This window comes from Rhinolophus ferrumequinum, chromosome 22, assembly GCF_004115265.2.
Source record: "Rhinolophus ferrumequinum isolate MPI-CBG mRhiFer1 chromosome 22, mRhiFer1_v1.p, whole genome shotgun sequence".
Classification (NCBI taxonomy): domain Eukaryota; kingdom Metazoa; phylum Chordata; class Mammalia; order Chiroptera; family Rhinolophidae; genus Rhinolophus; species Rhinolophus ferrumequinum.
This window is the reverse complement of record NC_046305.1, coordinates 2,138,490-2,164,621: the sequence shown is the minus strand read 5'-3', so window position 1 is coordinate 2,164,621 and position 26,132 is coordinate 2,138,490. Positions and strand designations below refer to the sequence as shown.

The following is a 26,132-nucleotide window of genomic DNA, read 5'->3' as shown; positions in this document are numbered from 1 at the left end:
CCAGAACAAACTCAAAAACAGAATCTGGGTATTTGAAAAAATTACTGTAACTTATTCTTGAAGTTATTGGGGGTGGGGGGGAATTCACACCGAAAGGGATACTGAGTGTATGAACTTTTAAACAGATGAGTTTTAGAACAGAGATGAGTATTCTATGGAGGCAGTCACCAGAAGTATGGGCAAGTTTCTATAAAAACGTAAGAGAGCTTTGTAAGGTCAAAAGTACAAAAAAGGGCAACATTATGGCTGTTGTTCTACGAATCTGTGAATTATGTTCTGAGTGTATCATCACGCATTGGCCTCTTTTTCGTTATATGCACTTCTCTATTAGCATGTTTTGTTTCTGTCCACATGCTTCTTTTCTTATTTTCTGACATTTTCTCAACTCATTCACCTTTCTTTCCTTTAATTTGCCCCTAAGGTAAAAATAACTCACATTTTAGACATGCGAGTATTCTGAATAAAGAATGTATGGAAAAATGCAAATTTTCTGGATAAGGATGAAACTTTTCTCTCTCTAATTGGCCAGTGACACACAGGAAAAAGTTTTCTACTTCTCATCGGGTAATAAAGAAACACCTACAGCACGAGGACTAGTCTGAGAAGGGACATGCACTGTCGCACTCCTCAGTGACACGCACTGCATAGAACACTGCCCCTTACCATAGTCCAGTGGGAGACGGGTTTCGGAGGAAACATGATGGGCCGTGGTGTCCACTGGCTGGAACTGGTCACTAAGTGCTGGTCCAGGAGGTGCCACCTTCCTCCTGAACATTTCTTGGGACTGGAACCTGAGAAAAATAAAGTATGTTTGGGATTAGGAGAGAGTCCCTCTTGGAATTAAACATCTTCCCGAAACAAAGAGAACCTCCTGTGTGAATACAAAACTGGGGAAAGAAGATTTAAGTCTGACTCGACTGTAAGCTGGGGTATAGTACCAAACAGAGAGCAAAGGGGACCCAAATGCACCCTGAACTGAACCCTGAGCTCCTCCAAGATAGTCATCCTCAGGCCTTTTCTTCTCTTAGTGACACTCCATCCATTCAGGGGGGCTCAGCTCTGCCATGCCCTCTGTACCCAGAGCATGGCTGCATCAGTGCCACTCCTCACATCTTCCACTGTGGTCACTGCCTCCTCACCACTCTCTGGGTGACGTTCACACACCCAGGTCCCCGGGCAGGATGCTCAGGAACTGCTCCAGCACCAGGAGCTCCAGCATCTGCTCCTTGCTTTGGTTTTCTGGCTCCAGCCACTGATGGCAGAGCTCCTGGAGCCGGCCCAGCACCTCGTGGGGCCCAGCGGCATCCTGGTAGCAGAACTGCCTGAAAAGCTGCCGGCAGAGCTCCTGCTTGACAGAGTCCCTTCTTGGTGAGCAAGTGTCCTGTCCCTAGACAAAATCTTCCTCTTCTAGCTTCACTATCAGAAGTCTTTCATCCTCCAGAACGGGCTTAGCTGCGGCTTTCTTGGATTCTGTCGTCATCTTGGGATTGAAGGAATTACCAGAAAACCCACTTATGCTTTTCAAAGGGTCTTATTCAGTTTCAAGAGTTCTCCTAAGGAGTAGAAAAGTTACCATTACTGTGTAGGAAGTTGAAAGATCACAACAAAAAGAGCCATTTTTTATTACACAGACATGTACTGGGCATTTACTACATGTGAAAGCACTGAAAGAACCGCTTTGTGAACGGTTCTGTTACAAAATTTCTACCTCAAAGCAGCTTACAATTTAAATGTAAAAACAAGATAATTTGAATTAGAAACATTACACAAAATATAAATATAAGGTGGTAATAAATGTTCACACGCTACATGCAATTCAATTACTTGTACGTTATAAAAACAATAAAACCCCAAAAAGAAAGACGATAGAAGTGCTTCATGGAGTTGGAGATGGGAACGAGCACAGTTGGCTGCAATGGTCAGGGAAAGCTCAATTTACAAACTAACTTCTGAAGAATGGATAGGATTGGACCTATCCATTGTGGGATATCCAATGTGGGAGAGACAGAAATAGGAAATTACAAGCAACAAAACAGCCCGAACAGAAGCAAAAGTTCAGTAGGTTTGTCCATGGAAATTAGAAGCAAAGGCCTTATTCCAGAAAGCCTCAAACGTCAAGTTCATGATCCACAGTTTATCTTTTAGGTACTGGGGAGCCAATGAAAGCTTTTGAGCAGAATGACCTGACAAAAACCGTTTGTGTCAATTAATGTACTGTTCATTTCCAGGATGGACTGCAGTATGAAAAGACAGAAACATAAAGGACAGATTTCCTTTTGTCTCAATAGTTCCTTCTCTGCCTTCCTAGATTCACGGCTCAGTCCAGGTACTGGATATTGGGGCCTATTGTCTCACAATAAAATATAATAAACTCGCAACACCACTTTCTCATCTGCCATCTGAGTCTTGCATATAAATAAGTTCCCCAAGACTTATCAGTACGTGGGAATAGTCTGCTTTCTGAACGGAAAAACTGAATACCAGGAATTTAGATTTGAAGCAGAGAGTACAGTTCTGACAGGTAAATATCAATCTTTCAGGTCCACTAAACAATTCATCAAGTTGACTACTGACTGTTGCACTGACATGTGCTTTATTAAGACCCTTATCACACGCAAAGCTCTGGGAAGTGGTTTCCAAGAAAGGCTTGAGTTTAGAGCTAGGCTCACTGCCTAAGCATCACGTGGGAACTTTGTTAGAAACACCTTCCTGGGCCCTGCTCAGGAGATGCTGACATGGTTAGTATGGGGGATGCCTGGAAAATCTGTATTCTCACGTACAGCTATAAGGAATGAGAAGAAAACAGTGTTTGATTTTGCAAAACAGTTGGGAAAAAATGACATAAAACACACATGGATATAAAACATTGAAGTAACAAGACATGTTCCACATGACACTCATTGAAAGTGCTGGATAAATGTTGAAAGCTGCAGTACTAAACAAGTGGTATGGTGGAGACAGTGAATATTCTAACAGTTCTGAGGTAGGGAGAGAATGCATGTGTATGTGTACAAATGGTAGCAAATAGTTCTAGAGGTGGTGGGGCTTAAACTGGAGAAAAAAGGAGGAGAAAGATTCAGAAAGGCAAAAAGGAGAGGAGAAGAGCTGAGGAAGTGGGTTGATGGTGAGACCAGTGTGTAGGGTGCACCAGTGGGAGCGACTAAGAATTCCACTACCTCTGACAGAAATTCATCACCTCTACTATGAGTTACTACAGCTCCTAACACGTAACATCTGTGACTACAACACATACCACCTTGTATTAGTTTTAGTTGTTGGGCTGTTTTTCTTCATCAATTGACTCCATGATGTAAAGGACCGTGCAGTATTAATATTTATTCTTAAGTTCTCACATTTGTTGACTTATTGAATAAAAGTGGAAATTAGGAAAGTTTGAGGTGAGTCGTGTTTTGGATATTCTATATTTAAGATGATCAGGAGTCATCCACTTGGATAAACGTTTCCCACAGATATTATGAGATTTATATGGGGTTACAAGGAATGGAATTATAGATTTTAACACGATCCACGGAAAGGGCAGTTGAAGATAAATATCAGGAATATTTCTCCTAGAGTATGAAATGAAGATCAGAAGCTCAGACTGAGCCTTGGAAACAGCTTGAGTGGGAATAAGGAAGAACAAGTTCAGCATTGACAGAGGGGGGCAAAGGGGTTAGTACTATGGTATATCAATCAGAGAGTCTCGCTCCTTCATACTTTGCCAGGACAATCGATTGGCAGACATCACTCCTTGTTAAGTTTCCAAAATGTGTTGTGCTTACCAGGTGGTGTCCTAATGCTCTATGGGCACATGTCATTTAGCACAGGAAGATGGACAGTAAAGTTGCCCTATATGATCCACGGTTCGCTTACACTTCAGTGATCAGGCCAAGTGCCGGTTCCACAACATGTCATCTCCTTAGACAGCTGAAGGACTCCAGGTGTTTCATCACTTCTCATCCATTTCAAACAGTCCACAACTCTAGAATTATCTTTTCCTCAAGGATTTGATATCTCCTCCTAAAGCTGGTTCTTAAATGTCTTACTAAGACATTTAAGCTTACCAACTTCAAGCTCATGAACATTCTGAGCATAATTGTGTTGAGGCTTCAACACAAATAGCAAAGCGGACACGTAAACAAACACGGAAAGGTGGCGGTTCGGAAAGAGCAGGGCTCCCGATGGATGACCGGGTCCCTGGTGCGGCTGCTGGGGCAGAAGGACCGGGAGAGTTCCGCTGGCAAAGGAGGAGAGGGAAGGGACACGCGTGTTCCCGGCAGCGCCTCGAGGCAGAGCGTGTCCGGGAGGCGCCCACGGCACCTACGCCCACGGAGGCACTCTGGTGTCCCTCCTTCTAAGAACGAGGGCAGGGCCTCAGCGCTGGTTGCACTGCATCCCCGGCACACAGAAAATACTCACTAAGCAGCTACGGTGCAAATAGGTTGCATGAGGAGGTCAGGGGGCCCCACTTTTCCTACGACAAGCTGGTAGGTCCTCCCGTGAGAAGCAGGAGTCGGGGGCGGACTCCGGCAGCTTCTCCCGGCAGGAAGCAGCGGATCCGAGACAGACGCCACCCTTCGGGGTCGCGCCCGACGCGGCCAGGACACTCCTCTCACCCGTGACCCCCGACCCTCGGCAGCCGGACCACCAGCCGCCCCCACGCACGCCCCCTCAGCTCTCACGCCGACAAAACGCGCGGCCGGGTAACTATGGAAACCCCATTCGAAATGGGCGGGTGCGAATGCCCTACCTATGCCGAACCTGGTTCCACCTTTCCTCGGGATTCCTCTGAGGTCCCGGGTCAGGGCGTCACAGAACGGCTGCAGTCCCGAAGGGAACATGGTAGGGACTGCGTATTTGGAGGGGACAAAGGGCCGGACATCTGAGTCCCCAAGCCGGACTCACCTCTCCCACGACGCTGGTTCCGATCGGTCACTTCCGGTGGAAGGACCGCACCCGCGTCCTATCTCCAGGTTTCCGTCCATACAGACTTCTGAGTCTGCGCAGAAGACGACAGGCCCGCTTGAACTGCACTTCCCAGAAGCCTCTGGTCCCCTCGGCCCTCGGACTCCATTTCCCAGGAATCTTCGTCACGGTCCCGAAGTTCTCAGAGCTAAATGGAAGAATTTTTTCCCGCTTTGTAGCTCCAGATTCGGCTCTGCTGCGCCCTCGCGGCCTGGGCCTCACCTGCAGTCTGGAGTCCTGAGGTCCCAGCCACAAGAACGAGCAACGACTTCACCCGCGCAAAGCCTTCCTGGATTTTGATTCAACCCCAACCCCGGTGGGACTCAGATATACCAAATGCGATTAATCATTATCCCTGGCTCTAAAACTTGAACGTTCCTGGATCCATTTCCCAATCTGTAAGAACTACAACGATTTACATTTACTATCAGTCTCTTCCTTGTCCTTCTCCATAACTCCTCTCATCTGACAGAACCACTATTACAAATCTTATCATCCTTTTACTTTTATAAATATAGTTCTATCAGGTACATATGCATGCCCAAAAAATATATGGTTTGACTTTTCGATCAAGAAGGCATCACATCATAAGTAATCTGATACTGCCTTTTCACTCAATACGTTACTAAGATTTATCCACTTTTTGAGTTAAAATTAATTTTCATTAACAATTGTATAACCCACTAGAGGATACAGCATTTCATTCATCCATTCTCCTAAAGATGGGCTGATACACTATTATCTCGCTTCTGGATTACTGCCATAACCTTATAACTGGTCCCTCTGCTTCTACCAGTGTCCTCCACAGTCTATTCTCAATAGAGCAGCCAGAGGGATACTGTTAAAGCCTAAATTCTATCATGCTACTGAATGGTACCAGAATATGCTTCCCCAAAACACGCGCTTCAATAGATTGGTTATCTTGCGCCGTAAGCACTTGAAAAACAGCAAAGAGAGAGGCTTTGTCTGACACCACTTCCCCCACCCCCTTCTCTTATCTGCCTAAGGACAGAGTCTCCAAAAGGAATTGTCATAAATCCTCTCCCTGGGGTTTTATCAACCAGGGAAGGCTGATTATTAATCACAGGAGAGGAGTAACAATACGACCAGCTAAAGAGTCAATTTCCTAGTCTCTGTTACTGTTAGGAGCGTTCAATTAAATTTATGAATATTGTTTTGTGTATAATAATGTTTTGGGTTTCCTGGAAAGCTCTGTAAGGGTGCTGCCTTAGATGAAAGACGCACCGTTTTGCTTCTTCCTTCTCTCTGATGGTTGGAGCTCCAATAGCCAACATGACCATGGGGTTACCTTGAGGGTGGAAGTTGTATGCTACAGATGGTAGAACAGAAATATAGAAGAGGCATGGGTCCCTTGTGACCACGAAGCCACCATACCAATCATGGACTTCCTACCTTATAGACTACTTTTATGTGAGGTAAATACAGATAGCTACCTTGTTTAAGCCATTGTTGTTATCTGTTCCTATTACTAGCATTCCAAAAGGAATTCCCAATAGATTGTTCTTAGCTAATATTCGGGAAGAATCTATGCATGATTTTAAAAAAGCAATCCCTAACAGATTTAGTAGAGATACTTACAACTTAGGTTGCTCATTTTTGGGAGGTTAGCTTGCATTTGGCGATAAGCATAAAAGTTACATTGGAAAGAAAGTTACATTTATATTATTCTGAAAATAGAAACCTGGATTAAGATAGGAATTTTGATGGGGAAGGAGAAGGTATTAAGTTTCTTATTTAGGGAATATATAAATATTAACCTTAACATAGTCATAAAAATGTTGGGATAATTATTAAAAACACAGTAACAGGCAGAATGATTTACCAGTCACTATAGGAAAAAAGTAAGAAACATGACTACTATACTAAATAAATTTTGACTATAAATATAGGTAGGTTCTTAGTTTTCTAATGAAATAGAGACAAGAACAATTTGTCAACAAGTATATAACAACTTTTCAACATATACATAAACCAGTCAAATGTCTACTGGTAACATTTACTTAAGTTTAAATGTATTTATTTGACATCATACCAGTAATTTTCACAGGGTGACTCACCTCATAAGTGGCAGAGGCAGGATTTAATCTGCCTCTACAGCATGAGTTCTTAACTGCAAGGGACGCTGCCTTTTCATGATTGCATGAACTCTAAAGGTAATTCAAGACTCAGAACATTAAATCTAATTGTCCTGAATGAGTTGCAAATTTGTACACCTCCAAACCCTTTATCTTGATTTTCCATGAAAAATTGAAATATTTCAGACTGGGTCTCCTAATTCTGTTTTGTGTTGATAAAAAAATATTTTTATAGCTCTTTACTAAAACTTGGTTTAGGTTTATGTTCCACTATATCCATTGTCATATTTTAAATAAACACTCCTCAGTCCTTGCACATTCTGTACTGAAATTTCTATGTACTTGGCAATGAATGCACTAGATTGACCCAGAATCTAGAACCTCAGAGAATTAGACAAACAAAAATGGCCTTAGATAGAAACCCTTGAAATCTAGACACCAGATTTTCCGAGAAATGAAGGTCAATGCAGTGGTCTATTTAATAAACATTTGTAGCACCTACATGCAAGGCACAATGGTGGGGTAGAGATGTCACTGATCCAACCCACTGGTGAAGGGTTCACATAAGCAAAATGAGGGGTCAGAGAGCAGCCCCAAATCAGCCATCTACCCAGGATCTGTCATCAAGTAATGGCTGGGAGTGGTGAGTCAGTCTGGAAGCCCTTGAAGTCCGGTAGGTGAGAGCAAACCACTTGAGGTCCTACCTCTTCCAGACAACGCTTCCTTTCCCAACAAGTTTTTTTCTAGTCACCTTCTAGAATGTAGAAGATAATTCATCTCAGCCACGCACTATATTTCCCCTCACACACATGCCTGACGGTGTACAGGGGGCAATACATCCCAAGCCCAGTTTCTGTAGTCAGGAAGGGACCCAGGGTGCCTTCACTTCAACTTTGGCACGGAAGACATAGGTCACCGAGACAGAATTGTTTTCCCAACGTGGCTCCTCTGATGTTGAACAAGGTATGAAGTCCGGGTGAAGCCTTTTCCACATGCATCACAGGGATACGGCTTCTCTCCAGTGTGGATTTTGTGATGTTCAATAAGGCTTCTACTCCTAGTGAAACTCCTCTCACACTCATTGCATCGATAAGACACGGGAGCCTCAACGTTCCCCTTGTGACTCTCCAGCGTCCCCTGACTCTCCCAGCTCTCCCCGTGTTCAGGATCCTGAACGGTTTTATCACTATGGATCTTCCGATGTCTCAGGAGATGTGAATTCCGCCTAAAGGCTTTGCCACATATGTCGCACTGGTATGGCTTCTCCCCAGTGTGGATTTTGTGATGTTCCAGGAGGCTGCAGCTCTGGCTAAAGGTCTTTCCACACTCATCACACTCGTAGGGCTTCTCCCCGGTGTGAGTTCTCTGGTGCTTGGTGAGGTCTGAGCTCTGAATGAAGGCCTTCCCACATTCATCACACTCATAGGGTTTCTCCCCAGTGTGGACTCTCTGGTGAATGATGAGAGCAGAGCTCCCAATGAAGGACTTGCCACAGTCCTCACACTCGTAGGGCTTCTCCCCAGTGTGGATTCTCCTGTGCTTAGTCAGGCCTGAACTCTGAGCAAAACTCTTCCCACATTCCTGGCAGATGTGCCGCCTCCTCCCCGTGGCGCTTTTCTGCTTTCTGTATAACCTGCCCTCCTGCTCACCAGCTTCTGCACGTGCAGGGATCGGGGCAATGGCTTCACCCAGGGGGTGTGGGGTTGGAGCAATGGCTTCACACAGGTGGCGCAGGGTCTGCCCAGGCTCCTCTTCTGGATGTTTCTCATCTAGAGGCAAGTCTCTGATCTTATTCTGCATTTCACCACCTGAAATAACAAATGACCAGCAACTCTCAATTGTGCCCCGCCATGGAAAAAAGCTCTCTGATGACCCCAGGGTGGCGAGAATTACAGAGGTCTGTATAAGCGTGGATGAGGATTTCAGCACAGGAATCAGGATGGAAATGAAGAGGAAGGGATGCTAGGAGGAAGAAGGGTCCAAGCTGAGGATGGAGGGAAGGGGTGTCAACTGTGCTGGGGACACATGCAGAGGCTCCAAGTTATAAGGACAGGTAGGCAGGGCCATGCACTTAGGGATGGATGATAAAATGGCTGGGCAGAAGGTGGTAGCTGGCAAGGTGAGGGAAAGGGCTTCTGAAGTGTTCTGTAAGAAACACACAGTGGGAACTCAGAGATTAGTCACTGAGCGATGAAAAGCATAGTCATCTCTATACTTATCCCAGGCAGAGGCACGGTCCCCAAATGGAACTGGCTTCTGCGCTGAGAGAGCTCAGTCGGAGCCCCCACGGTGCCACAAACGAGCTGTGTGAACTCAGAAGCCAGGCCATCTCGGTGCCTGTCGACATTCATCTCCAAGGTCAGGCTCCGTTGTCAATCTCTAAGATACTTGCAGCTCTCCCACTCTATGGTCCCCCAGCCCATGACCTGAAGAGACCCCGCAGCTCGCCTCGCTCAGGGCTATCAACGTTGACCTAGCATCTGCGCTGAGCCTATACTAGGCGTTGTATCCGCATCCTCCCGTTTAACCTGACTAGAACACTGACAGGGCAGGGAGCAAAGCCCTGTCAGAGAGCTAGTCCATAACAGCCTTCTGAATGCAAACCCTGGCTTCTAACTGCCCAGTTGGTTCTCATACAAAGGAAGCCAGGAAACCTGAAGAGCAATCAGTGCCCATCGCTCTTACCCAGGGAGGTCAGAGGAACACCGTCCTCCTGCCTTTCATCTCTGTATGACTTCGCCTGAGATGAATCCAGCTCTGTCCATCCAGGGGACACAGTGAGAGCCACATCTTCCATTTTCAGCAGCCCCTGCAACAACAGGGAATCCCACCTAGTTCCTCTCGTCCAAAATCACTCCCAAAGCTGACACATGCAAAGAATGAACATCCCCTGAAAGGGGCCCTGTGAAAAAGGGCCTGTGTGGCACCCTTTGACCCACTTAATCTGACCTCTAATCACATGGGCCATATAAGGAAAGAAGTATTACACGCATTGGGGTAAGTACTTCACTTAATACCTAAACAGTCCAGAAAGTGAAACGGTTTGGAAAATAAAGGCCAACACAGTGAAGAAAACGAAACCAAATCCAAACCTTTCAGAAGATTTGTGATGTGCTGGGACAAACTGGGGTGGGGGTTCGTTTACATTACTCTTTTTTTTAAATACAACGAAATCGAGGTCTGAGGGGAGAAAAGGCAGGGAAGAAAATGGACACTACAGAGCCTCAAACACTGTCTTCAAGGGCCTGAAGAACTGGGTAGCAAATTAAAACCCAGTGTAAGTAAAGCTTGTTCAGACTGTATTCTAAGTTTAGATAAAAGAACATGCCCTATCTGTCCCTTCAAATTTAAGTTCCTTGAAGGCCGAGGCCATGGGTTTTTAATCGCTCACTAACAGGACGATTTTCAGAAACTTTAAAAAACAGAACCAAACAAAACCACCATCACAAGAAAATCTTCAGTTTGATTTGCCATAGCGTCCTTCTGGAAGAAGAAAATCCCTTTGAAGAAGGAGCTGACCAGAGAGACAGAATAGGGAAGATCTGGGGAACACAGACAGCCCCCCGCCAAGCTACTGACAAAACAGGAAAAGGCTCTGGGAAGAGAGCAGCCCTCGGTCACGGAGTGGTTTCTCCTAGTTATGAGTCAGCTTATCACAGGTCATCGTGATAAAGTGACTGTCATGCTGTTGCTTACTTAACAATCGACTATAATACAAAGCACTGAGAAGCTCTTAACCATCTGCGTAAGTCAATTCTACTTTTTGGAGGAAAAAAGACACAACAGGACAAAGCTTTCCGCCAGGCACCAAAAAGAAGCGAGGAGATGGTCAACAGCCTCGGCACAGATGAGGACATGAAAATCCCATCTAGGACTTGGGTTGGGGTCTAGGGTGGGGAGGGCGGGACCCCATGGCAGCACACAGGAGCAGAGGGCACGGAAAAGGGAGAGGGGCTCCAGCTCACCTGGGACTCTGGAGTGAGCCCGGCGGCCACCACTGCGTGCGCTGTATAGCGCCCGCCCACAGCAAGCCCAGGCACCTGCAGAGCTGGGAAGGAGAGAGGCCCTGGATGAGATCCACACCCTCGCCTGCCGCCTCCCTGCCTGTGGTACCCAAGTTCAAATGCTGGGTTTGCACCTTCTGCCAGGAAGTGCCTACGGAGTGCTCCTTTCCAGAATTCCTGACCCAACCAGCTCCGTCCTAGGGCCCGAACGTGTGGTGTGCTCTGTAGATGGATGAAAACTACAGAAAAAGACAGGCTGCTCAGTAGGGATGGTGTAGTGAAACCAACGTGAAAACAAAACAGAGCCTTCCGTTTGAAGATGCTTTAGTCTTGAACTTCGCCAGGATAAGGGATAAGAGGATTTCTGTTGCTGTTGTTACAGTGTCTTTCGTAGCTCTTGGGGTATTTTTTGCTTTACTTTTAAAAACCTCGAGGAGCCAGACAGAGCTGGGCCCAGAAAGGAGGAAACTGGTGTCCGCTCATACAGAATTTGCTCAGATTCGAGAAGCGAAAGGGAACTTTTACATTTTAGAAATAAGGACTGCGTGGTATGACTGGCGTGTCCCAGTGTCGCGTGTATTGGGAATCCACCCACGTGTTCACAGCACATGGCGAACACCGGGAACACGAAGCAGTTTCCTACTGAGTGATTTTCATCCTGTTCTCATTGCAGACCGAGGGTTTATGCTCCTCTGTCTACAGCTGTCCTACAATCTCGGGACTATTCCGGCTGGCTTTACCGATTCTGCCTTATCTTCTTCACAGCACTTTCCAGTGCCTAAAATTGTATTCTGAATGTACGTGCTATCTTCCTTCCCGGAATGTAAGCTCCACTGCAGCAAGAAATCTGTCTTATGCCGCCTCTGCCCCTGGTGCCTACTGTACGGCTACCACATAGGGGTCTCCACAAAGATATGTTAAATGAGTGGAGACCACAGTGTTGTTAAAAATTCAATTCTTTCCAAACCCACATCTTAACGAAGTCTAATTTACTATGTCCAGATTTGGTGAGGAAGGCTCTCCACCACCGTTTGAAATTTCCCTTTTCGTCTCAGTCTGAAAGTCGAGTCCATCTGTGCTGGGCACGTGGAGCCCCCAGCAACAGATCTGCCTTGTCACGGACCTGAAGCGAAACTGGACGAGGTCGGCGTAAGATAATCCTCACCTCTGTCTGGTGGGGACTGGGATCCCACACATTCGTGCTTGAGCAGAGCCTTCATCGGCTGGAACCGGGCACTTCGTGACCTCTGAGCCGGAGTCAACACTGCCATCGTGCAACAGAGCAGCGGCCCCTGGTCACCACCTGGCACCTGGAAGTCATTGATGTATTCACTCATGAAACACTTCTACCATGCTCTGCACGTGCTAGTACCTTCTCTTCCAGGCACTACTTCTATGAGCTCTACGAATCTTAATCCACTCAACGCAAACAACAACCCTCTGAGCTGGGTACTATTATTGTTATTTTTGTAATGGGGAAACTGAGGTACAGAGTTTCCTTAGCTTGCCCAAGGTCACCCAGCTAATAAGTGGTAGTGCCATGATGGGAGCTCGGAGGCTGTGGCTCCAGAGCCCGTGCTCTTAACCATGACTCTCTGATCCCTCATTATAACGTTTGTACTTCTGTGAAAACTCTGGGGCCTCAGAGAACACTCCTATCTCTTCTTGTGTGAAAAACGAGGACGGTAATTTCTACCTTACAGGTTTCTGGGGACCAGTCAACGAGGTCACGGTATGTGAAAGCACCTAACAGGCCCCTGCGTGTGGTATGTCCGCGTTAATGCAGGCTTCCCTCCAGACATTTATAGTCAAATTCCTTTCTCACATGCAGCTCCCACATCCTCTGTAAAGAATGAAGAGCCTGACATAAGTGACTTCAAATGACTTTTCCGTTACGGGGCACGGGTGCAGTAGGTCCCCGTCAAGAACCCTGGTCTCTTGGTCACCGTTTAGAAGGATCTGGCCACACGTCCTCGGAAAGAACGTTCACAAGGACACAACACAATGCAAAGAGGAAACCTCCTCCTAAAACAGGTAAGAAGATGCAGGACAAAGTCAACCCATTTTCCACCAGAAGTTCTGAATCTGTGGTCCCTGGACTCCCTCCCACAGGAAAAAAAACCGATCTTTATTTTTACTATAGAAGCAACAGAGCCACGTGTCATGATCATACCCAGGACTCTGTCATCAAGAGAAACTGCAGATGTCCTCACATCACCTCACAAGCAGGCAAAAATTGTCTGAGTCACGCATTCTTAGAACCTTGAAATGACCCGTTACTGGACCTGTCCCTGGATCTGCCTAGTATTTAGTGCACTAATTTGAAAATGCATATATAACGTTCCCACGAATTTGTGGAACGTTTGGCTAACTGCAGTCCCGCCCAACTGTGTTCTTCGATGTTCCTCTGTATGTTCCTTTACACGTTTAGAAATATCACTGTGAGAGGGGCCCGGGGCTTCACCTCGCTGCCAGTGAGGTTCACGGGGCACACACTGCCACCTCGGGGTCTGAAAGGAATGCCCACACTCGTTCCGAGTTCAGGGGGAAACAGCGCGGCTCTACCTGCGGCCTGGGCTCAGGCAGCTGCCTGTCCAGGGACTCCAGCGCGGCCACCGCCGCGTCCCCGCTCTCCGGATGCTGTGCGCGCACGCGGGCCTGGAGCTCCCCGGGCAGGATGCTCAGGAACTGCTCCAGCACCAGCAGCTCCAGCATCTGCTCCTTGCTGTGCGTCTCGGGTCGCAGCCACAGGCGGCAGAGCTGGCGCAGCCGGCCCAGCGCCTCGCGGGGTCCCTCGGCCTCGGGGTAGCGGAAGCCGCGGAAGCGCTGGCGGGAGCGCTCGGGCCCGGGAGCGGGGCTGCAACTGGCCTCCTCGTCCTCCACCTTTACGACAAGAAGCCCCAACTGGTCGTCCGTGGACGGGGCGCCCAGGGCTTCGCTGGGTCTGGACTCTGTCGCCATGCTGGGCTTACCGTGGCTGGACCTGAGCTTCTGCAGCAGATTCCTGAAAGCAGGGAATCTCTATGAGCAGTACAATGCAGGTGGCCCCTCCGTGGGCCCCGGGACACAGGACAAGGCCCGGGAGTAGCTGTGAAGATTCCTTCCCCAAGTTTCCTAGCCTCTGCTGCCACGTCTCTGCAGGGCAAACAGACTACATGCCCCCTCTTCTGTGGAGCCTCTCACCCACCACCTCATGCCAAATGAACTGTCTCCTCCATGGAAAGAGCACACTGAGAGTGCTCCATGGATTTCACAGGAAACACACAACGGCAGCTGTCCATCCTTGTTCACCACTTAACAATCTGTCTACCCTGCTGAACTTGGCTGTGTTGAAAACAGCTCCATCTTGAGCTTCCTCATTTTTGTATTCCCCAAGTCCTGACACAGTAAACAGAGAATAATTCTGTTGTGTTTTCTTAGTAAAAGGACAAAGCAATGTGAAAGCATTAGGTGAATAGTTGTCTGTGTAAAGCACTGCTAACATTCGGGTGGCCTTAATCTATGCTATGGGAGGCTGGTGGGCTGTCCTGTAAATAGTAGGGTGTTCAGCAGCACCCCGCCTCTACCCACTAGATGCCATTAGCAAAACCCACCCCTCCCATCATGACAATCAAAAAACATCTCCAGACATCACTAAATTTTACCCTGGGAACTAAAGGGCCCCCAGCTTAGCAGCATTGCTGTCAAGAATGAAAACTCGAAGTTCTGAGTTACAAAATCATCTGATAAGTCTCAGTGGCAAACGCTTATAGGGAACTTAGGGACCAGAAGAGGGAGTCACCTGGCTAGTGAGTAAGAACAAAGCTCCTTCCAGGTAAGACAGACAGGCATCATAGAGACTCCTAAGTCTCCCATAGTCGGACACGGGGAGCAGAATGGGGTGGGCAGACAGGGACTGGGGACTGTGTCTCCTGAAGACAGAGAATACATGGGGTGTCCCACAAACACTGAAGGGAATGCCCACCCTGCCCTCACTGTGAAGTCTCAGGTGTTAGTGGCTGCAGAGAAGTGACAGATGGGCATTCAGAGGCTGCCTCATGTGCCTTACATGAGCGCTGTCACTAAGCAAAATCAAAGCCAGAACCAGGCTGGGTGAGCTACCCTACACTGTTGTCAGAACACTGGCACAGGGACAAGACAGCCTCGATTCAAATCTCATCTCTGCCACTTATTTGCTGTGTTTCTTATCAACTACTCAGTGCCTCAGTTTCCCTATCTCTAAAAGGGGGATAATAAAAGGATCTACCTCATGGAGTGGTTACACACTTGTCAATATTTGTAAAGCACTTAGAACACTGGCCGGCACACAAAACATACGTTGAATGAAACATACAGGATGGGGTTCTAGATTGGTCCCTTCAACTTTAGTACACAGGTAACAAAATTCTCTCTCAGAAGCTGGATAGGTCCAGAAAAGAAAGGAAGAAAAGGAGAAGGTGGTGGAGACTACACATACACCATACCTCGTAGGTTACTCCCTCTCTGTCATTAGCCATTCCCAGAAGCCACTGGACCTGGGCATGCCCTAAAAGGAAAGGAAGCCCTGAGATTCCTTTGCAACAGATGGCACTAGTTCTAAACCTTAAGTGACTGCAAACCAAAAATGACGGGGTTCAAGTGTCAGTAAGTGACTCTTTACGGTAGAGGAACTATAAAATGTCAGGTTGGTAGTGGTTACTCTGGTAAAAACAATTCCAGTTCTGCACCTTCCGGAGTTTTAATTCTTAATCCAACCTTAGACAGTACAGAGGGACAAGGAAGGATGGAATTTGGGCAATTGAGAGCCCCCAGAAAATACTTCCTGCTAACAGTTGCCACAAGAGACCTGGGACACTGCTCCACGAACAAACTATGGAGAAACAAGTGCGCCCAAGTCCAATCAAGTCTAGATCAAAGCGCCAGGCACCGGTAATGACCTTGTCTCCCGGTGGAGCAGCAATGCAACGGCTCCCATTTTCAGGGCTTGTCTGTGGGCGACCCAATATTCCCGTCTCCTAACGCCGCGGCACGGACCCAGACACCCAGGAACGGCCCTAGACAAGGGGCACCTGTCATGGGCCCCACGCGGGGACCTCCCGCACCACTCTGGCAGCGGCAGAGCACCCTTCCAGCCAGCCCCAGGGTCTCTCCCAGGGGTCTCGCTCCTGGGAGACTCGGCTGCCTGGGTGGGTGCGGGCAGCGTTTCTGTACGCACGCGCGCGCGCTCCTACCGGGAGACACACACACACACACCACCCCCCCCCACACACCCGAGAAAAAACTGCTGCGGAACTGCCGGAGGACGGCCCCAAAAGGACACCGAAACCAGCCACGGGATGACCGCGACTTACCCCACACTCACCGACTGTCAGAAGCCCGCGAACCGCCGTGGGGTGGGTCACAGGGGCCACTTCCGGCCTCTCTGGCCGCCGCCCCTCCAGACACTCTGTGGTTCACTAGCTCCCCGCCGTTCACCTCGCCTCCCCCGTGCCTATTAAAAAGGCTTTTAAAAATGAGCTTTGCAGCTGTGATAAAAGGAGAAAAGCAAGGCGCAGGTCTCTTTCTATAGTTTGCTACATTTGAAAATAGAAGGTAGTAAATATAATTAGTTATATTTTCTTGTGCAGTTAGAAAGAAACCCTGAAGAATACATAAGACAATAAGTGGATACCTGTAAGGGGTAAATGGTTGGAAACTGAGTGCAAAGGAGGATCAGGATGAGAGGAAGAATGTTACTGTACATGTTTTTAATATATTTTTTAAATTAGAGCTGATTGAATTACCTAGTTAAAACAATTACAAATACAAAACTTTTAAGGAGCAGGCTGAATTATTTACATAGAAAATTCAAGATAATAATCTAATACTCAAATTATGATGCTCTATAAGAGAGCTTAGCAAGGATGTAGACTTTTTTAAAATTTATATTCACAAATGAATTTCCCATCACCAGTGCAAGTTAGAAAATATAATTTTTTTAATTGTATTGGGGATTACTGGGGGACAGTGTGTTTCTCCAGGGCCCATCAGCTCCAAGTCGTTGTCCTTCAGTCTAGTTGTGGAGGGCACAGCTCAGCTCCAAGTCCAGTCACCGTTTTCAATCTTTAGTTGCAGGGGACACAGCCCACCATCCAGGAGGGAATTGAACCGGCAACCTTGTTGTTGACAGCTCACGCTCTAACCAACTGAGCCATCGGGCTGCACCTCTGGGGAGGTCAGCGGCAGCTCGTTGCCTTCAATCTAGTTGTGGAGGGTGCAGCTCACTGGCCCATGTGGGAATCGAACCGGCACCCTAAATATCTCTTCATGTGTCTGTCACATCCTTTAATAAACTGGTAATTGTGTTTCCCTCAGTTATATGAGTTGTTCTAGCAAATTAATCAAAGCCAAGGAGGGGGTCGTTAGAACCTCCACTCTATAGCTGACTGATCAGAAGCACAGCTAGGCTTGTGACTGGCATTTGAAGTGGGGGGTGGTGCCAGTCTTACGGGACTCACTTCTTAACCTTTGGGATCTGACACTAGTTCCCGGTACATAGCGTTAGAATTGAGTTAAATTGTATGACACTCAGGTGCCGTCACAGAGAACTGCTTGTTATGGCGGGAGAAAAACCTCCACACATTTGGTGACCAGAAGTGTCAGAAGTGAAGTGTTTTATATAAAAGAAAAGGAGACACACAGAAAAAAACACAGTAGGGAAGAACTGGGTTTTCCCCTACATAAGAAACCAGTTTTTCCATTTTAGTGCCTGAGATAGAGTGAGCAAGAGGGAGAGTACAAGGAATAAGGTTAGGGAGACAACAGGGACGAGATCTTGCAAAATCCTACAGGTCATTGCAAGGACATTAGCACATAAGTAAATTGGGAAGTCTTTTGAGGGTTTCAAGAAAGAGAGTGATATGCTAACTTAATTGATTACTCTGGCTGCAGCGTTGAGAATATCCTGTAGGACAGAAGCAGGGAGATCAGTTAAGGAGGCTATGGTGGGACTCAGTGGGGAGACAGATGGTTTCTAAGATCAGGGTGGTAGTAACAAACGTGGAAAGAGATCCAGATACATTCTGAGGGTAAAACCAGTGTGATTTTCTGATAAACTGGATATGGGATGTGAAATAAAAAAATAATTCAAAGATGATTACAAGGCTATACTGAGGAATTGCAAGGATGAAATTACATCTCATGAGATTTGGAAGATCTCATGGGTGAAGAGAGCTTAAAGAGAGGTGATCAGTATGTGGCTTTTGGTCAGGTTAAGTTTGACATGCTGGACCAATCATTTGCCTGTTTGCTCTCATATTCATTCCTCACCTTCGTCTGCCCTCTTCTGTGTATCAAGGGACATTTCCCAGTCTTTTTAGCCTCTGGTTTCTGGATACTTTTGGCCAATGGGAGTCATGGGAAGAATACTGGAAGGCAAGAGGAAAGACCAGCGGATTTCTCCATTCGTCTCTCTGTGCTTTGGGGGTGGGGTGGGAGTGTCTCCAGCAACATCTGTGGTTCACCTGGTGCTCTGACTCCTACCCTCTGATACTCCCTTTCATTAGTCTCACTTAAAATTCTTCATGATTCACTTTTTGTTGGGTGAATCAAGCTCCACGCCGGCCTTTGTTCTTCCAGCTCTAGGGGTCATAACATCTTCCTACTCTCACTAATCTCTCGGTTGCCTCGCCATTCCCTAGTTGGCTCGTCAGCTTTTCCATTGCCTTGTAAGTTAATTCCTGTATTTAATTAATAGCATTTGACATACATAGAGTGTTCCTTTTCTCTGAGTGTACTCTGACCAATTTCTGAGTGTACCCTGAAGTAGAAATATTGAGAAGGCAGCTGGAGATATGCATTTGGAAATCAGGCATGAAGTCAGGACTAGAAATATGAACTTAGCAGTCAGAAGCAGAAAGATAGTATATAAATCCATGGAGATAGATGAAGTAACACAGAAAGTGAGTATATATAAAGAAGAGAAGAAAATTGTTTGAGATTGGGTTCCCAGGAAGCCAACTCAAGACCCCGGCAATTTGTATGGAGTGTTATTGAGATATATCTTCAGGAATAACACAAGTCAGGGATTAAAGAAATAGTACAAGGCAGAGCAGGTGAACTTTGATACAGTTACAAGAGAGGCTCCAGCTGATCTTATCAGGAGCTCAAGAACTGGGATGGTCTTTGGAATTGCTCTGCTTAAGGCAAGGTGTCTGGGAGTGGGAAGAGTGTAACCTTGTGTGAAGCAACTCTTTGATGGAGGGAAATTACCAGTGACAGGCTCAACTAACAGCCATCAAATATCAACTCTCAAAACAGCTGGAGAAATGAATGCCTCATTTTGGGTACTGTAGCCCAACGTCTACTGCAGTAAACTTTTGAACCACTCTGAACCATTTCTTTGCTGTAATAAGGAGTAAGAACAGCTAGTCCAGAATTCTTCTCTCCTCCTGTGGAAATTTACAAGGGTAGATGAGTAGGAAGAATTACAGCCCGCATTAACATAGCACATCCTACACTCAAAAAGGATATCCATTGTCTTCCTCCTCTACTACCCATTTGCCTTATGCTTGATTATCCTCTGATGGTCTGGATGATTTACCTAGTGGGTGACCCATACACTTACCCTGAGACATCTCAACCTCTGGTCAATATGGTTAAGTGTGTGGTAGAAGCTGTGGGTCCCATGGCCACCTGCTCATTGCATGCTCTCTCCAGGGTGTACCCCCTTTGATTCAATGTGGTTACGTGAGTCCTCCGTCAGTGGATCACGATTCTGTATGTTCGTGGATAACAGTGCTAGCTGGGTCCTGTGCGAAGTAAAGCCAAACTCATATCCAGAACATGTTCATCACCCCCTTCCAAAGCAGAAGAGGTCCTATGTAAACATTTGCCACCAAAGGAATTGATCCCCTCACGATGTGGTACCGGATAAAGCAGTCAACACTGACTTGTGTTGCAAGTCAGGTGGACATGCAGCAGTAGCTGCACCGCATGGATAAGCAGACCCTGTGCTGTTAGGACCCTGGGTAGCCATCGACGCCTCCCTGCTGGCGAGGCCGTGGTGCCAGCACTGGGGTGGCCGACGACAGAGGCAGCTGGGTCATTCTATCTGCCTCTTACATGATGTATGTTCGATCACGGGCTTTCACATGTGTACAAAGATGTTCAGAGTTATTGCCCACTCGCGTAAGTCCAGACTGTCTCACAGGGTTTAGGTCACTGAGACGCGAGAACCTCCCAAGCGCCTAGAGAGTACGAAAGCGCCAGCAGGGAGGGACTGGGTCGGCGCACGGCTGACGCACTTCCGGCCTTTGTGGGTCGTCGGTTTCCCGGGTGCCGCTGTCCAGCCCGGGACCTGGAGCTTCCCTGGACCCCGAGGGTGAGTCCCAGGCCGGGTCCCTACCCGCCGGCTCCGCACCCTGCAGTGGGCGGGGAGGGGACGTCTGCGCAGGCGCGGCCCCGGCCCTCCCGCTGCGCGCAGCCGAGCTCGTCCGCCCACCTGGAGCCCGGCTGGGCGACGCGATCCTGACCGGCCGAGGTGGCCGGAGAGCCCCCGGGAGGGGGGGGGGGGCGGAGGGGGGCTCCAACTGTGGTTCTCGCTCCCTGTCAGAAGCCCTGCATAACCATTAGCTTTATTTAACAGTGTTCACATTATGCAGTATTTGTCGCATCTATTTTTTCTTTAAGTATTTCAAAAGAAATTACAAGCATCAGGACTTGTCGACCCAAAATAGCTCTGTATGTGCATCTCTAAAAATTAACATACGTATTTTACATACATAAGTTACAACCACAATATCATTAACACACTCAATGAAATGTGGGAGCATTCCATCTAACACCTAGTTCATATTCAGATTTCCCCTGGTCATCCTACAAATGCCTTTTGCAATTAGTTTGTACCAACCAGGATCCAATTAAAGACCATTCAGTGCATGTCATTAAGTCTTTTAATTTAACACAGAGATTGAGAAGCATGCAGTTCAGTGATTGCTGTATCTTTGGGGTTACGTGGACTGTTTCTGTACAAGTATGGTTTCAGGGGACAAACTGTTGATTAGCTGGCACTCAAAGCTGTGTTTATTGGAATGAGTCATTCACGATTGGCTGATTTTCAAAAGCTATGTGTTGTCACTAATTGACTGACTTGCAAAACCATGTTCTCTGAAGTGAATTGTCCAGTGATTGAACAGACCAGTTCTGGCTACTTGATACCACAGCTAGAAAACAATCAGTCTAGGAGTAAGGGCACCTTTTTTATTTTCAATCTTTAAAAGGTAGTTCTAAAGAATTTTCCGAAGTGGTTGTAACCATTAAACTATCAGCATTCTTATACAAGTTCCATTCTGCTCCATATCCTTGTTGGCCAAATCAAATCCCATGACAGCCCGGAATCACAGGGGGAGGGCACTACTGTGTACATGGCTACAGGGAAGGGTGAACAATTGGGGCCATTAATGTGTCCTGCCGTATTCTTTTTTTCCAGTATCTAAATATATAAGTAAAATCCTAGATACACTTTTTGTTAACATAAATGGTAGCATAATAGTCATTATTCCTATACTTTGCTTTTTTTCACCACTACTTTTTTATTTTTATTAATGCACGATATTTTATCATCAGGTATCTCCTCCTAAATATTAAATCATAGAATCTTAAATCTGTGATCCCTTTGCCCTTCTAAGTGAAATCCAGAATGGATTCAACAGAGGAACAGGATGGACTTAAGATTGTGAAGGTGGAGGAAGACCCTATCTGGTACCAAGAAACCTGCCTTCAAGAGAACAGCTTTTCTGGCCAGGAGGCCTCCCGCCAACTTTTCAGGCATTTTTGTTACCAAGAGACTCCTGGTCCCCGAGAAGCACTGAGCCGGCTCCGGGAGCTCTGTCATCAGTGGCTGAGGCCAGACACACACAGCAAGGAGCAGATGCTGGAGCTGCTGGTGCTGGAGCAGTTTCTGAGCATCCTGCCTGGGGAGCTCCAGGCCTGGGTGCGAGCGCAGCACCCGGAGAGCGGGGACGTGGCGGTGGCCGTGGTTGAAGATCTGGAGAGGGTGCTTAATGAGCCAGAGAACAAGGTGAGCGGAGGAAGCTGGGTTCCTAGACACTCAATACTGAATGAAGGTTGAAGTTTGGTGACTTAGGTTAGTGTGCTAAAGCCATGCGTATTAGTCCTCTGTTATTGTGTAACAAATTACTCCCAAGCATTAAAAACTAAAAAAGCAAACAATATCTCAGTTTCTGAAAGTTGGCATTTGGGGAGCTACTGAGGAAGACCTCCCATGTAGTTGCAGTGAAGATGTCAGCCAAGACTACAGTCATCTGAAGACCTGACAGGCTGGCGGACCCACTGCCAAGACGGCTTCCTCCCATGATTGTTGAGAAGGGCCTCAGTCTCTCACTGGCTCTTGGCAGGAGGTCTTAGTAGTTTGCCATGTACGTTTCTCCCTAGGGCTCATTGAGTGTCCTCGTAACATGTCAGTTGGCTTCCCTAAGAGAGAATAATGCTTTTAGTGACTTAGTCTCAATGCTTTTCGTGACCCAGTCTCAGAAGTTATATACCGTCACTTCTGCCACAGGTTATATTCAACAGAAATGAGCCATTAAGTACAACTCACACTCGGGGAAGGGAATTAGGCCGCATCTTTTACAGGAAGGACTATCAACTTTTGAGTATATGTTAAACCATGGGTGTCCAAACTGCGGCCCGCGGGCCAATTGCAGCCCACAATCCATTTTTAATTGGCCCGCAGCAAATTCCAAAAATATATTTAGTTTACTTAAATAAACCAGGTGAGGCAATACGTACTTCACCTCCAGTGAGTGGCCCGGCTGTTTGTGTATTTTACCGCATGTGGCCCTTGGTAAAAAATGTTGAAAAAAGTTTGCACACCCCTGTTTTAAACCAGCACACCTTGTTGGGTCCCTTTTATTGTCCCCCTTCTCCCCTTGAGTGTGGAATTAAACTATGCCATTTCTCTGCAAAATGTTTCATGTGGTTCTCTTTCATTGAGTACCAGCCTGGGATTCTGGAGTCCTTCTCTTATGCACACAAATATACCTACCTGCCTTCAGGCCCCAGGTTACGGACACAGACATCCTGACATGCTCTCAGAGGATGTGGTGCATCTGAAGGCCAAGCAGGAATCAGCAGCCATCCAGCTTCAGTCCGTGGTGACACAGCTCAGATGTGAATCTTTTCGTCCCTACAAATTTGGAGAACATGGTAAGGGTTTTGACGGGTCCCTTCAGGGGACCTCTGGTGGCTTGTATAGGATAATAGTTAGACTGTGGACTCTGGGGCCAAATTGTCTGGGTTGGAATTTAAGCACTGCCACTTATGGTAGTAGCTCTGGGACACTGGGAAGGTCATGTGAGCTCCCTGTGCCTTTAGTTTATGTGTTGATAAGATACGGATAATCATAGCACCTCAGTCATAACATCGTCTGATGATTGACTAATACATGTACCATACTCAGGACAGTGCCTACTTGTCTATGTCCTCCCCGGGAGCCTCATCTGCTTCTCTAGGTTACTTGCCAGCCCTTTCAGCAGTGCTGATGACCCCTTACTCTGCTGGCCTCAGTATCCCCATTTAATCCCTGTTTTGCATTCCTAGAACGTGTTTGACATGGATCTTCCTATTCTCTATCCTATGGTTGTACTCTTTCATAAAGGAAAGAGATGACATTGTTTGGTTTATTATTCCAGATGTTGAAACTATACCTGAAATCCAGGATTTGGCATTGAAGCAAGAAGTCTTAAAAGAAACGGAACATTTTGGGAACAGCCGACTCCAAAGAGATGTTCCTCTAGATTCTAAGTACAGAGAACCTTGTAAACGTGAGAGCAGGGTAGAAAAGCAGAGGGGACATCCCACTGGAGAGAGACGTCACAGGTGTAGTGAATGTGGGAAAAACTTTACTCAGAATTCAGTCCTCATTCAGCACCAGAGAATCCACAGTGGGGAGAAGCCCTATGAGTGTGAAGAATGTGGGAAGACCTTCAGCCAGAGGTCGGGCCTGATTGAACATCAGCGGAGCCACACTGGAGAGAGGCCCTATCAATGTAAGGAGTGTGGGAAAGCCTTCAGTGCCAGCAATGGCCTCATCAGACACAGGAGAATCCACACGGGGGAGAAACCATATGAATGCCAACAGTGTGGGAAAGCATTCCGCCTGAGCTCTTACCTTGCTCAGCATCAGAGGATACACACTGGGGAGAAGCGCTATCGGTGTAAGGAGTGTGGGAAGGCCTTCAGTCAGAACGCAGGCCTCTTCCAGCATCTCCGAATCCACACTGGGGAGAAACCCTACCAGTGCAGTCAGTGCGGTAAAGGCTTTAGCAGGCGAACACTCCTTATAAAACATCAGAGAAGCCACACTGGAGAGAGACCCTATGAGTGTGATGAGTGTGGGAAGGCCTTCAGTCATCACAGCAACCTCATTAGGCACTTCAGAATCCACACTGTCGCCAAACTGCACTGATTCTATAGTCACGCAGGCCCCTAAGTTGGGCCGTCTTGGAAAGTACGGTTTTTCAAGTGGCTAATTTTTGTTCCTATCATGCTGGGTGGTTTTTTTTTTGCTTTGAAATGAGTAGCTTGTCTGCAAACCAGATGCTGGTGTCTCCTGGGTGGATAACTGCAGATAGCCTCCTTATCCCTCATCCCTTGGTCCATTTCTAATGGTTTTCCCGTAAAAGAAACAAATCTTACCTGGAAATAAATTGGTATGGAGGTTCCATTCTTGAGTAATACTGACTACTGAACAATTCTAAAAGACTAGCATCTTTTTAGTAGTCTTTTTAAAAGAGTAGTACTCTTTTTAAAAGTAGGTAAAGTCAAAGGATATTCAGAGATTTTTTTCTTTTCTGTAAAGGTTACATTTTAAGCACATTTAAGGTTTTGGGGGATAAGAGTCATTTTCATTCCTATAGGAAATCATTGCCATGGTCTCCCTAGGAATGCAATGTATGGTGTCTTTGAGGCCTTTATCGGGAGGGGTGTCAAACTCATTACCCATGGAGTGAAGCCTGTAGTCTTGATGGTTTAGAAATCTATGTCCCATTTGATATCCAAGTCCACATTCTCAGTGTGGTTCATTACCATATTTAAGGTTTCCATTTTTGTGATAAATGATGAGTAAGATAATACTTCAAAACCTTCCCAACGTACCTCGTTTATTCACAGTCTTTTTTGTCAGCATTATTCCTCTGCTACTGCTGTTTGGAGGGCAGTCGGCGACTCTGAATGCCACTGCGAGCAGTATCAACGAAAAGAAGCCTCGACCTCAGGCAGCTTGCTTCTTATTTGGGAGACCAGCCTGCCCAGGCCATTGATTGTCAGGGTTACACACACGGGCTCTGGAACCAGACTGTCCAGGTTCCAATGCCGCCTCTCCATTTCTGAGCTATATGCGTTAGGGCCCCTTAATTAAAGGAGACCTTACTATACTACGGTCTCCCCATCTATAAAATGGAGTAACTACCTTTCTCATAGGGTACAGAACATTAAATCAATACAAACTTGTAAAGCACTTGAGACATAGCTGCCAATAAATGGGCACTATGATTTACATAAGTAATACCATCTAATGAATGTAGGTGGAACTTTAAGTATGTTACAACTAAATAGGGTATTAAATGTGTCTGCTGACAGTCTCATGATACTTTTCTGCAATCAAAATCTGAATCAGAATTTTAAAGGAGAAATAAAAGTTCAGCTTAAAAGTTTTCTGTGTTAAACCTTTGAGGTTTAGTTTATAAAGTTAAATACATATATATATGTATATGTATATAGGTGCCACTGCACATTACATACATATATATACATATATACATATATACATATATACATATATACATATATACATATATACATATATATATATATATATATATATGGTTTTCCTTGTAGCTTAGGGACCACAAGGAAAAAAATTTGAAATTCCTTGACTGTTTCATTTGTGAATAGTTCAATTATCTAAGTTCAGATTATCTAGATAGTGCTTAATTGAATTGTATTGACTGTCTACAAATCACCTGGGACCTTGTTATCATGCAGATTTTAATTCAAAAGTTAAGAATGGAGCCAAGGAGTTTGCATT

At 46.4% G+C, this 26,132-nt stretch overlaps 2 protein-coding genes across 4 annotated transcripts; one reads left to right on the top strand and one right to left on the bottom strand.

Moving 5' to 3' along the window:
* Nucleotides 1–797: 797 nt before the first annotated feature.
* LOC117015284 (zinc finger protein with KRAB and SCAN domains 4) lies at nt 798–16,452 on the bottom strand. 2 transcript variants are annotated; one of them, XM_033093856.1, is made up of 8 exons: nt 16,407–16,452; nt 13,631–14,069; nt 12,189–12,375; nt 11,027–11,109; nt 9,747–9,870; nt 7,564–8,869; nt 4,751–5,113; nt 798–1,553 (listed from the first exon to the last, which is right to left on the bottom strand). In XM_033093856.1, the coding sequence occupies exons 2-6, from the start codon at nt 14,024–14,026 to the stop codon at nt 7,974–7,976; spliced, it is 1,686 nt and encodes a 561-aa protein (XP_032949747.1). In that variant the 5' UTR covers nt 14,027–14,069; nt 16,407–16,452; the 3' UTR covers nt 798–1,553; nt 4,751–5,113; nt 7,564–7,973. The 2 variants fall into 2 exon arrangements, with proteins under 2 accessions (XP_032949747.1, XP_032949748.1); XM_033093857.1 differs by lacking the exons at nt 798–1,553; nt 4,751–5,113 and adding an exon at nt 15,529–15,590 and having other exon boundaries at nt 7,012–8,869; nt 16,407–16,433.
* Nucleotides 16,453–20,325: 3,873 nt separating this feature from the next.
* On the top strand, nt 20,326–25,042 carry ZSCAN31 (zinc finger and SCAN domain containing 31). Of its 2 annotated transcripts, none has more exons than XM_033093877.1 (4): nt 20,326–20,405; nt 21,650–22,103; nt 23,101–23,251; nt 23,737–25,042. In XM_033093877.1, the coding sequence occupies exons 2-4, from the start codon at nt 21,723–21,725 to the stop codon at nt 24,510–24,512; spliced, it is 1,308 nt and encodes a 435-aa protein (XP_032949768.1). In that variant the 5' UTR covers nt 20,326–20,405; nt 21,650–21,722; the 3' UTR covers nt 24,513–25,042. The 2 variants fall into 2 exon arrangements, with proteins under 2 accessions (XP_032949768.1, XP_032949769.1); XM_033093878.1 differs by having other exon boundaries at nt 20,342–20,405; nt 21,712–22,103.
* The last annotated feature ends 1,090 nt before the right edge of the window (nt 25,043–26,132 follow it).